We start from the raw sequence: 15,879 nt of genomic DNA on the forward strand, positions 1-15,879 counted from the left end.
CGCTTCGTATAAGGTCTGTTCGCCGCGTTCAGTCCGTAAGTATTACATTTCAAATATACCTTTTGTAGCAAAAAATAATAGCTATTTTATTTAGATGAGATGGTTAAAATTGTTCTAGAAAATAAAACTAATATTAAAATTAATAAATTATAAAAGCCGCGCACGTGAAATTAATTCTTATGATGGCTTTCTATTATAATAAATGCAATTGAAAAAAGAAAAAAAATTAAACTGAAATACATTTAAAAGCCCCAATTATACACATGTAATATATATTTTATTTCGAACAATCAAGCTTCTTTTATATATATATATTAAACTTCGACAATTTCCATTTGATAATTGATGACTAAATTACATTATTTATTGATATAAGTATTAAATCAAAATATTATTTGCTCGATATAAACTATTTATATATGATATATTTGACTAGATATTATAAGTCCAATAAAGGGACTTTTTACATAAGAACAAAATCGGACATCGGACGCCATACGTACATGAAAGTGTAAAACTGAATTAATTATTTTACAATAATTCATAAAATAAAAATAAATTTTGTTTTGAACAATCAATTAATTTTTTTATTTCAATATTCGTCCAATATCCGATGTCCGATGTCCGATGTCCAAAAGCTCTTATTTAGAAATTCCCTCATGATTCAGATAATTTTTCACGGTGTCAGTGTACGAGAAATGTAAAATTAAGCTATTGTTGACATAATATTGCTTTCTTACAAGAAGGCTCTGATAATGTCTAGAATAACGAAAGTGGATATTGCATAAAAATCGATAGACTTTTTTAGCAGCTTTTTTCAGTTTGAAATATTTTATTAAAGATTAAAAATAAATATATACTAAATTATTGTTAGTAAATCTTTTCGTGCAGAATACAGATGGCACCACAATTCATACTAGTTTTGTCTTGGCTACTAGTTATCATCTTGAATCAGAATTGTTGTCACACATTGAACAATGTGTCAAACTCGTAAAACCAAACATTTAATTCCGGCACGTGGACATGTGGTTGAGGAAATAAGGTCTGTTCGTTGATAACTAATGTAGTAGTATTGTCAATGTTTGCATGAAATATTTTAATTATTACAGACAAAATTATTAAAATATACAAGAATAGTTGACTTCACATTATATAGATGCAGAAAGGACGTAGCTATGTAAAATTATATCGTTATGTAACGAAGATAAATAAATTTTCATTCATGTTTGATTCATTTTATACGAAATTTCTTATCACTAAACGCCAATCTACATCTGTCAAATTACCACAAATCACGACACGAGCATACATGAGGGGTTTAGGTTAGAATTCTGAATATGTCCTTGTGATATGAGATGCGAGTGTGTACTGCGTGTAAAATTCATTTTTTTATCTTATGAATTCACAGCTTGCAAAATATTTAATTGAATCAAAAGAATCAGCAAAGTATTATCTATGAACAGAGTGTTGTAAATAATCAAATTGCTGTTAAAAATTTAACACAATGTTAAGTAAAACAAGGTTATTGCGCAACGTAGGCGCTTTGAAAGTAAGCGAATTCTAGCTATAACCGGTTATATGTTTATTTACAAATTCATATGTATTTATTTTATTTGTACTATAGAATTGTCTTTCTGCTAATATTGAGTTCGGAAATGCTGGTACATTTTTAGCTCCAATTCAAGTCAGGGAAAAAGCAAGCACACCTATCAATACTGTTGTTATGTTTGTTCCACAACAAGAGGTATTTAAATAATCTTGTATTTTATAGAACTACTTTAAATTTATAAATATGCATAGTAAAATTTTATCAAATTTTAAATTTATTCTTTTTGAGGCATGGGTAGTTGAAAGGATGGGTAAATATCATAGAATATTAGAGCCTGGTTTAAATTTGCTCATCCCAGTTATCGACACAGTCAAGTACGTACAAAGTCTTAAGGAAATTGCAATAGATGTCCCAAAACAAAGTGCCATTACCTCTGGTATTAAAAACTTATCATAATAAATATTATTTTGATGATGCCATACTTACCAAAATGGCTTATATTTTAGATAATGTTACATTGAGCATTGATGGTGTGCTGTACTTGAAGGTAAATGATCCATTCTTGGCATCTTATGGAGTTGAAGATCCTGAGTTTGCTATCATTCAATTAGCACAGACTACAATGAGATCAGAACTGGGTAAAATATCTCTTGACAAAGTTTTTCAAGAAAGAGAAGGTTTAAATATTAGCATTGTTGAGAGTATAAATAAGGCTAGTGCAGCATGGGGAATAGCCTGTCTTCGTTATGAAATTCGTAAGTTTTTGATTAGTGACTTCATAATCAATTTTCGAATTTCATTTTTATTTGTTTATTTGTATAGGTGATATAAGACTGCCAGAACGAGTTCATGAAGCTATGCAGATGCAAGTAGAAGCAGAAAGGAAAAAGAGAGCAGCCATTCTTGAGTCAGAAGGAATTAGAGAAGCTGACATTAATATAGCGGAGGGTAAACGACAAGCAAAAATTCTTGCCTCCGGTAAGTATAATAATTTAATTTCAACATTTAAAAAAATATTGAATAAAATAAAATGTTGCAAATTCTTTCTAAAAACTTTATTCAGAGGCTGAAAAACAAGAATTTATCAACAAAGCTAATGGTGAAGCTGAAGCTATGCTTGCAGTTGCATCAGCTCGTGCAAAAGGACTGAAAATTATTGCTGCTTCTTTAGATGATAGGCATGGAAAAAATGCAGCTGCACTCACAGTTGCAGAAAAATATATTGGAGCATTTGACAACTTGGCTAAGACCAACAACACATTAATTATTCCAAAAAATGTTGGGGATGTAAGCAGCTTTGTAGGCCAGGTAATAAGATGATTATTTATAAAATGTTGCATTTAGAAACTACCTTTTAATTTCAAACTCTTTCTTTAAAGGCAATGGCTATTTACAAGCATGTTGCAACAGATCAATGGTCTACTCCTTCCCCACAAGCACCTATGAATATTGATAAACAACAACCTGTTCCTCATGAAATAAAAGCTTCAGATGATTCTTATGAATATTTCAGTGATAAGGATGAGGCAGAAAGTCACAAAGAAAAAGCCAGAAGCAAGCAATCTCCACAGACAACATAAGATCTATAATTCACCTGAATACTCTTTAAGTGCTATAATTCACCTGAACTATAATGCCAGTCTTTTTTTATTGAAAAGTAGAAAATCAAGTATGATAATTTTTTGATCCAATTCTACAGTTATTACTCGTTATTGTATAACGATAGTAAATATGTATAATTTAAAACTCAGATGTTAGATTTTTATTATCAAATACTTACAAAATTACAGTAAAAGATATTTCCAAGTTATATACATAGCAGGTTTATTTTTTCTTTTTTGTATGAACATTGACTGCAGGTGCAGGCGCTGAGTATGTTTCTTGTGAAATACGATTAATATAATACAAGGACAAAATTGAGAATAAAAAGCATGTTGTAGTTGCAACACGATGTATCAAACCTGATGCAACAAGGGAGAAAATTAATGATATAAAAACTGTAAAATAAATAAATTTAACTAGTTATTGAATATTGATTTGATTTTAATTATTGGTATGGTATTTATCATTCACCTTCGGGAAAGAGTTTCATTTGGAAAGACTTGCCAAACAACACAGATTCCAAATTACCAAGTGCAGTGAGTAAAAATATGAACACTAAGGATCCAATGTAGCCTCCAAAAACAATGTGTAGCTGAGAAGAAATCAACCAATTTTTGTACATCTGCATTCCAGAAAATAAGAGCACAGTAAGAATAGACGACAGTAAAAGGGATATTTTACTTGTCACAGCTGTAAATCGTCAAATATATTAAGTAAGCAAGATAAACAAAACGCCGGTAGGTGTTTTTTTGCAGGTTATGACACGTAGAACAATTTCTCCAGTGTACTAACCCATTTGGCGTTTCTTTAAAGTGAGTCTCTTGTTTATTGTACTCAATGCTTTGTTTTAATCAAGAGATCTTGATTTTCGCGATTTGGCGCGGTTCCAAAACAATCAGAAAAACATTTGCAAACTTTCTGATTTGCTTACTCCAACCAATGTAGACGCTTGTCAATATATTTATCGCTTGCACCGCCGTGGAACTTTGGAAGGGAGGATAGATGTATGTTGTACTACTATACGCACACATAGAGGTAATGTGCACGCAGGCGCAACTCTCGTTAGGTATTTGAAGCGAGGAGTGAGTGAACCGTTTCTACAGCTTGATTACCACGTGCAAATGCACGTACACTCAGAAGCGTATGGCGTTGCAACATCCCTCAAAGTAGTTATTATGCTTAGAGACAACGAATTAATGTAAACACTATAAGTAACGACAGCGGTATTACAACGATGCTTATTTCGCGCGCTACAAAGGATATTAGCGTCATTGATAACGGCACACGATGTTCATCGCCCAAGGAAAGAAAGTTTATTAAAAGCCAAAGATTGCCCGCCAGCAACATTTATTGCGCCCTTTTTGCTCCAAGTTTATTCGACGTTCGACCTGCTATATCGCCTTTAATTAAGAAACTTGCCGAGCGCGCAACAATGTCTATTAACTTGTACTGACCAGCCAACCACTTAGAGCTAAGTAGTTTTAGCTCTCTTCGATCAATTCGTAAGCTGCTAAATGCCATCTGCATCATTGACATCGATTTTAATCTGATACCGAGCGGCACGTCGAGTCGACCTGTACTATCGCCAGGCCGAACTTTCAGATGAATTAATTTCGGAGACGTCAATTTCTTTTCCATTATTTATCGCGTGATTGCCGGCAGTATAATTCTTTTCAATTTGCATTTGGCGGGCCGCGAGAGAGACAGATCGATTGGACGCTCGGCCCAGGGTGAGAAAATTAACGGTTGCACTGGGTCGTAGCCTTATTACTAGGTCACATAAATTGCAGTTGATTTAACGAGCCGCAGCCAGCAGAGAATTGGATTTACATCCCGAAGCACAATTATCGTTGTTACGTCCTGGCCGTCGATGACGATGAAGCGGATGGAAGCGTAACTGACAAGCTTGAGGCGAAGAGCACGCAAAGAAAAGCCAAAATTATCGAAATAATGATTCCCTTGCTTCGGAATGCTGTTCACCCACTTGTTTTTTATCTATTGCGCCCCCGCGCTTTAATCTGGAAATATGATGCCGTATGCGCAGATATAAAAACGCATCCATAAATCACAACCGAATCGCTGGTGTGTGTTCTCCATAGAGAATAGAGCAACAAGCTTCGTTATTATATATATATTTCTCTTTTTCCGTTTAACGAATGAAAGGGCAAGAGGGAATAAGAATTTTTCCAAGATTTTTTTGCAGTAACTTTTTATTCGATATATCATATAATATGTACATTATTCATCATCCTTTGTTTTCTTCTTTAATTCGGAGTATATTATATAATTTCTCTTTTTTTATTTCTTCATTTTAAGTTAACGTAGATGAGGTCACTTTTATTTGATTGCTCGATCGTTTCATATTGAACGAACTCTGTGTTTCTTTTATTTTCGTGCTACAATTCGAAAGATATGCATTGGTAAATATACTTGCAGTGAACGACGAAGAAAAGACGGATTTTTGAATACGAAAGATCGTGGCTATAATAGTTTTCGTTTTTTTTTCTTTTTGGTGATTTACTGTTGATTGGTCGACAGATGACACAGATTTTTTTTCAAAACAACGTTTATAAAAGTTCTCGTTAAAAAATTTTCCCTTCTATCTTTTTTTTCCACACGCGTGCTTGATAATAATTTGTTTTCTTTCGCAACTAATCGAAATTTGAAAGGTGAACAATATTATGTATAATGGTATGAAAGATTACTTGGCAAGTAAAGTTCGTTATAAGAATACATTTATATATCATTAAGAAATATAATAAAATGAGTAACGTCTATACGGAATATATATTTTTTCATTTATATATATCCATAACGGCTTCTTTTGTGTGGTCACGCACGTATATATTCAGGTGAGTCGGATATAGATTTTTCTTATTGGTCCACGTCCATATTTTTATAATATAATATAAGTGTGAAGTATATTTCGTTAATTTGGCATTGTTCGATTTTAAAAGTTTAACCATATATCCATGTACCCTCTCTTCTCCAATATTTATCGGCGAGTGTAAAGTATAACGATAAAACTATCTGTGAGTGTGTGAGTTTTTGTCACTTTTGTGTCGTTCAACTTTAACTAGGCGTTACACATAACAGTAGTAGTAAATATTGACTTGAAATATTATTTTTGTCTTCAGTAAATGCATTCAAGTAAACAGGTTATTTTCACGTGCTTGCTATTTTATTATTTTTTTTTCGAGCTATGCTTCAACTTCTTAGGCAAAGCTCCACTTCAAAATATATCACTAATTATTGGGTCATTATATATCTGGTATATATGTATTTTGTCAAACATCGCCACTCGGCACAGAAGCGCGCTCGGCGCACTTTGTGTATATATATCTTTTTATATATCGTTTTAATATTAAAGTAGTACCCGTCTTTAATAACTTCGGCTATACAACAGTGTTTATTTTTCCACAATACCATGCTCGTTCACGTATGGTTTTAGTTGACTTAATTTTATAGAGTGGAATTTCATTACCCCCATGTACAGAAGAACACATCGAGCAGCAGTTCAACTTTTCCCTCTACTTGGATTCACGTGAAATTAGCTTTAATTAGAGTACACCTCTCATCTATAAGGTCGAGGCGATTGCCAGGTGTAAGTATTTTTCTTTGCCGATGCTATATCTATTGCCTCGAAGCGAGAAAAACAACACTGTATCAGTAATTTTGTTTTATTCGCGTGAAAGAGCCACTCTAATAAATTGGCAAACGCTATATCGAATTTCAGCTACAAATTAATTTATTTGCGCGTAGATAGGGACACACACGCACGTTTCGAGTGTACTGAAAGCAATCGCCCTATAGATTATATGCTATATGCGCAACACACCTTGTCATATGATTGCGATTGATAATTGTTGCTATTGACTGTTGCGCGTGTGAATGTGTATTGTTTGACGGCAGAGAAACAATACGCACATGAGTTATCAAGCGATAAACCAGCACAAGATGAAGAATTGCACCGTATGTAAATTTTATTTACAATGATGATTTATCAAGGCATATGCGTTATTTAATGTGTTTCTTTGGTCACAACCGCGTTTCGCAGCGAGGTTTATTGCATGATAAATCATTATTTATACAACTCTCCCAGACGAAACATTTGTCTCTCTTTCGCTAGCTCGCTCGAGAAGGCGAAATTAGCACTTTAATATTGCCGCGCAAAAAATTTCAACCCCGGAAAGTTTAGAAAGCAGCGGTTGAAGAAGCGAGGGCATTAAAACATTACGTCCTACACGCGCGACAGCTGGCAGACAAATTCTCAAAGAAATTAAGTTGCGCTTTCTCGGTCTCTCGGCCAGCTTCTATCTACATAATAACCACTACAAAATTATCTCTTGTGGCCTCCACACTAACGTACATCACCATACTGCACACGCACATTTCTCCTGGTCTCTCTCTTGCCTTTCGTTTTACCTCTACGGCAGCGGTCTCAGAAAATAAAAAAACAAAGTCTCCAATATTTTTGAACGAAACGGACTTGTATGTTGCGCAAAGTTGCGGCTGACACCGAGACCTACATATACATTTCTAACTGTCGGCACGTGTTATCGTAAAGTGTCGATCTAAGACGTGCCTACGTCGGAACGAATATACGGCTCTGGAAATTCACGAGGTCTGTCGTCGTTTCTCTTGCTAGGCCATTTTCCGGACTATCGATCGCAAGAGAAGGAGAGGAGAAAAAAGAAAAGTAGCGCGTGCAATGCCAATATGATCGCCGCCGCCGGCTACGACGGCTATTCTTTGCGATACCGACTCCTTTTTATGCGAGTCTGTGTACCTTCGCGCCCCTGTGTCTGTGTCAGCGTGTAGTATTCTTTTCCCTCTTTTCTTGTACGATCCGATCCGCTTTGTAACAATAGGGAGGGTGATGATGACGATGATGATGATGCACGAAAGGCTTTTTTCCGCGATATTTCATACGCATCACGCACCCGCGCGGCTGAGTTCTCTCTTTTTCTCTTATTCTTCTTTTTTTACATTTCTTGCTTTTCATAACATAATAATATATATTCGCCTGGGTATAGATATCCTTTTCACCCTTCCGTTATTCTCATTCTTGCACCCTTTTTATTCTCGCTCTTTTTTTTAAATAGTTTATCACAAAATACTATAACTCTGTTCTTACGTGGTAAAATCCTATTGCACTAGGTATATATATATATATTTTTTTTTCCTCTTGTATAATATGTAAGTCATCTAGAATTCATTTGTACGCGCGTGCAAGTATTAATGACAATTGTATAATTCATTGAATCACGTATTATCCTTTACGACTTAATTATAATATTTGATTCTCCATTTTATGTGTGCGTGTATGTGTGTGTGTATATATGTATTACGCCGAAAGAGATCTCTTCACGTTCCACTGGGATGTGGGTTTGTATTATTTGATTAATCGATCCTTACACTCGCTCGCTCTTGCTCTCAAATGACAAACCACCTAATAAATAATCACAACTGTAATTGAGTGTCTCTTATCTCTTTCCACTTCTGTTTCTCCGTTCTTTATTTTCTATTAGCTACCTATGTATAGATATCTGGACGTAGAACGCGGAGTAGCTAATCATGTGTGTGTGTGTGTGTGTGTGTGTGTGTGTGTGTGTGTGTGTGTGTGTATGTATGTATATTTTGTTAGGAAAGAGTAAAGCTTACGCTCGCTCTTTTCTCTCTCGTTAGTTGACTCTTTTTTCCTTGACTTCCGCGTTTGTTGCTATATGTGCGCCTCGTGTGTGTGTTTGTAAGTGTATGCGATATGAACCGACACGCAGAATCACCATCATATCTTTCATTGGACCCATATTCGTCGTCGTCGCTAATTAGTACCTCACACGCGTCTATTAAATTATTTAGTGAACAGGTGACGATGGATATGTCGTATTATATCGATATAGTTAGTCCCCCGATTTGTTTCCCTACATACGGCAGTAGAGTAGTTTTGTTTTGTTTATTTAATAAAAACTACGCGTGTGTGTGTGTGTGTGTGTGTGTATATATATATAGATCGATCCAGCTCGCTGTACCTGCGAACGACAATTGACTGAATTTTTGTTTTTTTGATTGGCCGTTGCTCTTTGTTTTGCCTCTGGATTGTCTTTCTAACCATCTCTCTAATTAATTATTAACTTCAATAATAACGTAATTCATTTGTTGTTAATTTCTTGTTTTTTAGTTTGAAGTTTTGATTTCACTTTGAGAGTACGGTGCAATTGTGCGCTATTGCGGATTTTGAAAGACTGAAAGAGCATATTGTAATGATATAATGATGCATAGGAATATATACGTGTTAACCTCGTGGCGTAGACCCACGATAAGAAAACGACGTAACGGAGAGATGGAGGAGGCCTGCCAAATGTGACCAGATCAGAGGTAATTTGGGCGTCCGGCGCAGCAGAAGAACTTAAACGTGCCACGCAACGGGTGACGATTCTGACGGTTCTCCCAGCGCAGATTCTTGCGGGCACCGTTTGGTCGGGCGACGCGATTCGCTGCTTCCTGTAGTGCCACTGGTCGCTCTGTGGACAGATTGAACACACGCGCGCATATAAATTTGCACAATTCGACGTTCACGTACGATAAGCTTATCAGTATCTCAACGAACACCATGACACGAAGTTCTATATATGAACCATCCAATTTCACATTCATTAATTCTGGAATACTGGCGGCTACATTGTTTCGCTCACATCTACACTTTATCCGCGGCGTTCCGTTGCACGCGTGCGCAATCTACACTCGAGCAAACGATACGCGCGGCATTAATTAAAACTTACGAAAGAAAGCTCTTGATCGCGGTATCGAACTGGCGTGTTTTCTTTTTCCAGAAGATCGCATAATTTTGATTAGCATGGCAAAAAAATGTTTTGAAAGCAAAGAAAAGTTAAACGCGCATGGGTGCGGGAGTCTTAAGTCAGCACGAACATACGGCCACTCATTTCAAATGCAAATCGCATCATAATTTCTTTTTTTTTCTCGCGGCAGAAATACGTCATGTACGGCCGAGAGCTAAAGAGAATGAGCAAGATTTATGGATTTGGTAGTGGCGAAACTGCACTCGCGATCAATTTCCCACGAAAGAAACCTGTAAGTTCTCGCGAGCTTGCTTATTTGCTCGCGGCTGTCGCGTGTGCCCCGCGCACGAAATTTATCGCGCGCCAAGTGCATTGCATCAATCTAAAGCAGCGGGATAATTAACAGCGATACACAAGCAAATACAAAGCCTAAACGGGATCATAAATATTCAAGAAGTTGAGCCGTATAACAGAAGCCTCGTTATAAACAGCGATGCTGAACGAGAAGCTCGCGAAGGCGTCGGCGGGCGTTTTTCGCCCTTCGAAATTCCAATTAATCTGCACGGCGCTCGCGCTCGCGTGCGCGCGTGTCCCGGATGGAAATAGGCCAATTAAATTCACGCGACAACAGTCTTTGGTGAGAAATATGAAGAAAAAAGGAGAGAAAGAGAAAAAAATTATGGGCGCGGGACGGAGAAACAACGGAATAATCGAGTGAGAGCGATCGTCTCAATTAGGCGCGTGGACTGTACTGGCAAATCGGGCAAAAGGTTCATGAGCGTAATCCGCTTGTAAGTTGCTCGAGCGAACTTGAAAAAGAAGCCCGCGGACGATCATCGGAAGGATGGTCTTTCGGAGGAGCGCCCAACAAATATCGTAGACGTACCGGTGTCAGCTTCGGACTGCGGCATGAACTCTTGTAGCTCGGCGATCAGCGCGGCGATCTCCTCCGAGTCCTTCTGTATGCTGCACAGCTCCTCCTCGTTGAAGTCCAGAGTGATTTGCTTGCAGAGCAGGATCTGCGTGATGACGTTGCTGATGTTAGACGGGCCCGACTTGCTCTCTGTGTAAACGCAAACAGCGGCGGCAGCGGCGGCGGCGGCGGCGGCGCGCACACACACACACACACGCACAGTTTATTGATTAATGCACTGCGTACACAAAGGCACACATGTTTCAGGCATGCCCAAGCATGCATTATTGATGGGATCGAGTGAGCGAGTGTGTGTGAGAGAGAAAGAGAGAGAGAGAGTGAGAGAGAGAGGAGTGGAAGGAGGATCCGCGGGAGCTGCGTTGGCTTGATCACTTTTCGGGCGTCCGCGTGCCTCGAGTAGAGCGCCCTGGCAGCACTAATCAATTGACACGGCGAAACGGGCATGAATTTTTGATGGTCAATCGTCTCCGCGAACGCTCGTAAACGTAGGCCTCGTGTAAGCCGACCTGCCTCTCTCGTCTTCTTGCCCGCTGTTGCGTGTGGGATACTTTGCTAACTTTGCGCCCCTGCCAACTTTGATTCGCGCTCGACATATATACCACTCGCATAAATAACACGAGTCGACAACTTTTTTTACTTTGGTTACTTGCTTTGTCGCTCGGACGGTGGCATTCAAAGTTCCGTCCCGGTCGAATTGTCGATTTTCTTTTATTTCTCGTGACGTTGATCGAGTAAAACACCTTACGACGCGAAAAATAACGTAATTATTCCGTTGGGATGGCTCGCAAGCTTCTCTCTTGTAATGTCATTGGGTGGTCGACTACTGTGCACCTTCCAACATCGAGCTCTGGCGCAAAATTTTCGCTAGCGAATGATTTGTCAATTTGGCGAGATTCAATTTGACGCTCGTCTCGGCCAAGACGCTCTCTTTTTTTTTTAGATTATTCAACAATCGCTCGACCTAAATTTGCGTCCACGTATTTTGCGTACTTGATGTATCGACGCCCCGAGCAACAATGAAATAACAATTGGTAGCTCAGAGGCGCGTAAATATTTTTGTATGCGTGACGGAAGGTCGCGACATTTATTGAATTTCCAAGTTGTTATATAACGCATGCATAACGTCGCGACGGACGAGCGTCAATTTGTGATGAGAGGCTCGCGGGCACTTTTCCTAGCGCGACGAGATGGCGAATAATTAATTTGAAATTCAAAATGATCATTGCAAAGTGCAACGTTCCACGGCCAGTTATATGACGCGATTTGAAATTCAATTTGGATTACAGTAGATTAACTCGGCGAAAAACATCGCCATCGCTCGGGAGACGATAAGAATGAAAGGCAAATTGAAAACACAACTGTGAGGCTTGGAAAGCTTGAATTGTTTATGATTATCATCATAGTCACACATATTGGTTGTATTATTCGCGGAAAGGGAGCGTGAGCTGTCATTCAGCGCACGTTCGCCCATTAATATTGACAACGATCCGCTTTTAATCACATTATACTCAATTGTATATACGTATGCACGCGCCATTTAATTTCCAACGTAGTTGTGTGCAGTCTCCTTTTTTTTCTTTTGAAAGAGAGAGAATAACGTCGACGTAAATTACACACTAATTAGGCAGCGCTGAAATTAATCCTAATTTTCAACGCACGGTAATTTGCCCTAAATCTCGTCACGCCGCTCTCTCTTGCATTTTTTTCTCCGCAGAAAAGTTCTTAATTTTTCCGTTGCTAACGAGGCGAATTACAAAACCGTTAATAAAAAGTAGCGAAAAAGATGAACGAAAATCCAACCCCGTGTGCGAGATGTACAGTTAATCGAAGTAAAAGAGTTGAGGAGGACGTGCGCGCGTATGTATGTGTGTGTGCGTGTGCGGGCGAGGTGTGTATATATGTATAAGTCGATAATTACCAAAGTAGCCAGTCATGTCCATAGGGACGATGCGGACGAGGTTCTTGCTCTTGTAAAGCTCGCGCAGAAACAGCTGGGAAAGGAAAAACAGCAGCACAAGGTTCGGACTGTCGGCCGGTATTCCCGCTTCCATTGCGCTACAAGATAAACACAGACATAACACACTGAACCCCCGAGCTCGACTGTATATTCAGCAGTGGCAGCGCTCGACCGCTCCCATTGTGTTTTGTGTGCCTATGTGGCTCTGGGCAATTGGCTTTGACGCGTGTTAGGGGAGGCGAACGGACACTTGTACCTTGAAGCCCGCAAATTAACGTATTTCCTTCGCGGTGCTGTGTTTTATCTTGTTAACGTGTCAGCGCTGATAACGCGTGCCAATTTCTCGCGTGACAGCGTACGCGTAGAATTAGTTTTTTTCACCGCTGCATTTGTAACGTACACATCTTTCAAGTGGCACGCAGCTCAGACGACACGAGACAAAAAAGAAAGACTAGCGAATGATAAGACCGAAAAATGTATTCGATTGGACTTTGTTTTTCTTGTCATTACAGGTCACGGAGCAAAGTCTATTGAGTTACAAGTTAAGAAAGCGAAGGAAGAAGGCATATAGCTTTCAGGATCGCGAGAGCGAGGCAGAGGAGGGAAGGAGGGCGGGAGGGAGGGAGGGAGGGAGGGAGAGAGAGAGAGAGAGAGAGCGCGCGAGCGAACAAACTTGCCGCTGGATTTTCGAATACAACTCTGTCGGAAATAATTTATCTGTTTTTGCCCGTGGCACAAAAGGGAGAAGCGTGTACGGAAAGGATATATCTCTCTCTTTCGACGTTAATGGATCGAGTGTGCAAGACAAAATTACTCGCGCATAAATGGAGTTCGAGAAACGCGTGAAACTCTTCGGTGCGCAAAAGCATTATCTACAGATTGAGGGACGAGGCACGCTCGTCCATCTCCCTGCTGAAAAAACAGAAGAAAAAGCTGCGCTGGCGGTCGGTTAACCACGCGGTAAGCCGGAAAAACAAGAGTAGGCGCTAAGCTCGCGTGTAAACAACTGGAACACGAGAGACGCGCGAGCTAAGAGGACGAGGGTGGGCGAGCGAGCGTCTCGTTGATCGAGCCTTGTCGTTGCCGGCAAGCCGCGCGTGTGCCCGAGATGGACAAGGGAGCGCGAGAGCGTCGCTGATAGCAGGCCCAAGTGGCGCATACCTGCGCATTTGCGGCAGCACCATTTGCGACGTGCTCTTGCAGGCCTCGACGCAGCTGCGACGGAGTTTGCGTATCCTCTCGCGTAGCTCGGGGCAGTCGCGCGGCTGGCCGATGCTGATCAGCAGATCGCGGAACTGAGCCACCTGGCTGTTGATCTCGTGGATGTGCTGCAATGACAATCAATGAGTGTCGCGCGTGCGACGAGCGGCCAGCAACGCGCCCGTGGACGCGCTACGTGTGAGTATGCCAATTGGAGCGAGAGAGGAAACTGTTGACCCTCGTAGTGTGTACGTGTGTGTGTGACGCGCGCGCAAGCCCGTGTGTGGCTGGCCGATGCACACGTACGAGCTACCGCTGGGCCGCTGCTGCAGCGAGAGCTTGAAAAGCGTAATTATAGAGAGAACGGCTGGCGTACGAAAGCCAAGTCGCGCGGAAATCCCTCTGTATACACGCGCTCGCTTGGCCCCGACGATGGATCTCGGTCTCGCTCCCTCTCGCTCGCTCGCGCGCCCACCTACCCGTCGTCGATGTCCATCGCCGCTTCGAGCACTCGACGACGCTCGCGAGCCTTTCAAACTTTGCCGCGTCCTTTCCGCGCGACCGAGTGTCTTTTCAGCGATCGACGAGCGCCGTTTACTCTTTTGTCCGTCGGCGTTGCTTCGTTTGCGTGATTTCACGTTCAAAAAGACACGGAGAGATCGAGAGACCATTGAATATGCAAGGTGCGCGCACGAGAGAGAGAGAGAGCCTTTGTGCGCGCTGACACAACGGGTCAGAGGAGGGAAACGGTTAAAAATTCACGAAATCCAGCCTGCAGTGCGCGCGTTTGCCACGAAAAAAGATCTTTCGCCGCGAAAACGTTGAGCGCAAAAGCTCTTTGGCGCACGAGCGATCGCGATAAAACTCGCCATCGAGATTGCCTAAATGGTACTCGAGGTAGATGCGACCATTTCGCGCGGATGATCGTGGATGGGCGACATCGTTCAAATCACCGTTTCAATGCAGCTGGGGGATACCGAGCGAACAAGAACAGGTGAAAGGAGCGACAGGGGAGAGACTCACGGCAGCGATGGTAGTCTCGTTCTCGTGGCATGTTTTCCCAGGTTGCACGCTACTGGCACCGTCGCTGGTCATGGTTCTCCGTCGCCTGAGGTGATGATGGTGATGGTTGGCGATTTGACTTGCGCGCCGTGACAACGAAGCCCCATGATGGTCAATCGACGTGACGATAGCAGCAGCAGCCTCGAGGGTGAGCCGCCTACTCCTCGAGGAACTGGCGCGTCACTTGCAGCCGCCTCCGCCGCCGCCACGGTCCTGGTGCTGCTCCGTCGGCGAGTCCCCAGCAGCGTCCTCGCGAGCTGACTGCTGCTCCTGCTCCTGCTGCTGCTGCTGCTGCTGCTGCTGCTGCTGCTGCTGCTGCTTATCCAGCACCTGCTGTTGTCGCTGCTGCTCGCGCATCTCCACTCGTCGTCGCCGCTCGCTCGCTACTGACAAGTCCGCGCGCGCTCGACCACTGCCTTCCCTCGTGCGTCGCTCTCTCTCTCTCTTTCTCTCTCTCACTCCCTCGCTGGCGCAAGCTCTCAGCGCGCGCGCATGTCCGTATCGACTACCAACGCTAGTCGCTGCTACTACTGCCGTCGCTGCACGCCTCGCGATAGACACACCGCTGGAAGAGACGGGCACGCACGCTCTCATTTTCTTATGACCTCGCGAGATTTCATCCTTTGTTTTTGGCGCTGCATGGTCACTTGCCGCTGCGAACCGCAAACCGGACCCAAAGTTTCGCGTCGAGAGCGCGCAACACCGGCATCGCGACGGCCGTCTGTCGGCCGAGCTCGCGAGTCGCGCCGGCGGCAGCTGTGCTTTCTTCGCTCGC

At 41.6% G+C, this 15,879-nt stretch overlaps 3 protein-coding genes across 5 annotated transcripts; 1 reads left to right on the forward strand and 2 right to left on the reverse strand.

Annotated features, from left to right (window-relative positions):
• Window positions 1–963: 963 nt before the first annotated feature.
• Window positions 964–3,129, forward strand: LOC131674271 (stomatin-like protein 2, mitochondrial). 3 transcript variants are annotated; one of them, XM_058952855.1, is made up of 9 exons: window positions 964–1,042; window positions 1,110–1,322; window positions 1,409–1,549; window positions 1,625–1,744; window positions 1,838–1,985; window positions 2,056–2,304; window positions 2,372–2,527; window positions 2,613–2,857; window positions 2,929–3,129. In XM_058952855.1, exons 3-9 carry the CDS (start codon window positions 1,505–1,507, stop codon window positions 3,127–3,129), a joined length of 1,164 nt encoding a protein of 387 aa, XP_058808838.1. In that variant the 5' UTR covers window positions 964–1,042; window positions 1,110–1,322; window positions 1,409–1,504. The 3 variants fall into 3 exon arrangements, with proteins under 3 accessions (XP_058808838.1, XP_058808839.1, XP_058808837.1); XM_058952856.1 differs by lacking the exon at window positions 1,110–1,322 and having other exon boundaries at window positions 999–1,042; XM_058952854.1 differs by lacking the exons at window positions 964–1,042; window positions 1,110–1,322 and having other exon boundaries at window positions 1,333–1,549.
• A 239-nt stretch (window positions 3,130–3,368) lies between these two features.
• On the reverse strand, window positions 3,369–5,246 carry LOC131674273 (protein KRTCAP2 homolog). Its single transcript, XM_058952859.1, has 3 exons — window positions 3,944–5,246; window positions 3,623–3,841; window positions 3,369–3,546 (listed from the first exon to the last, which is right to left on the reverse strand). The coding sequence occupies exons 1-3, from the start codon at window positions 3,945–3,947 to the stop codon at window positions 3,374–3,376; spliced, it is 396 nt and encodes a 131-aa protein (XP_058808842.1). The 5' UTR covers window positions 3,948–5,246; the 3' UTR covers window positions 3,369–3,373.
• A 401-nt stretch (window positions 5,247–5,647) lies between these two features.
• On the reverse strand, window positions 5,648–15,539 carry LOC131674272 (uncharacterized). Its single transcript, XM_058952858.1, has 5 exons — window positions 15,066–15,539; window positions 14,004–14,170; window positions 12,804–12,940; window positions 10,838–11,014; window positions 5,648–9,675 (listed from the first exon to the last, which is right to left on the reverse strand). Exons 1-5 carry the CDS (start codon window positions 15,135–15,137, stop codon window positions 9,524–9,526), a joined length of 705 nt encoding a protein of 234 aa, XP_058808841.1. The 5' UTR covers window positions 15,138–15,539; the 3' UTR covers window positions 5,648–9,523.
• Between the last annotated feature and the right edge of the window lie 340 nt (window positions 15,540–15,879).

The sequence above is a fragment of the Phymastichus coffea genome, unplaced genomic scaffold (assembly GCF_024137745.1).
Source record: "Phymastichus coffea isolate CEN01 unplaced genomic scaffold, Cenicafe_Pcof_1.1 PCOF00225, whole genome shotgun sequence".
Taxonomy (NCBI): Eukaryota; Metazoa; Arthropoda; class Insecta; order Hymenoptera; family Eulophidae; genus Phymastichus; species Phymastichus coffea.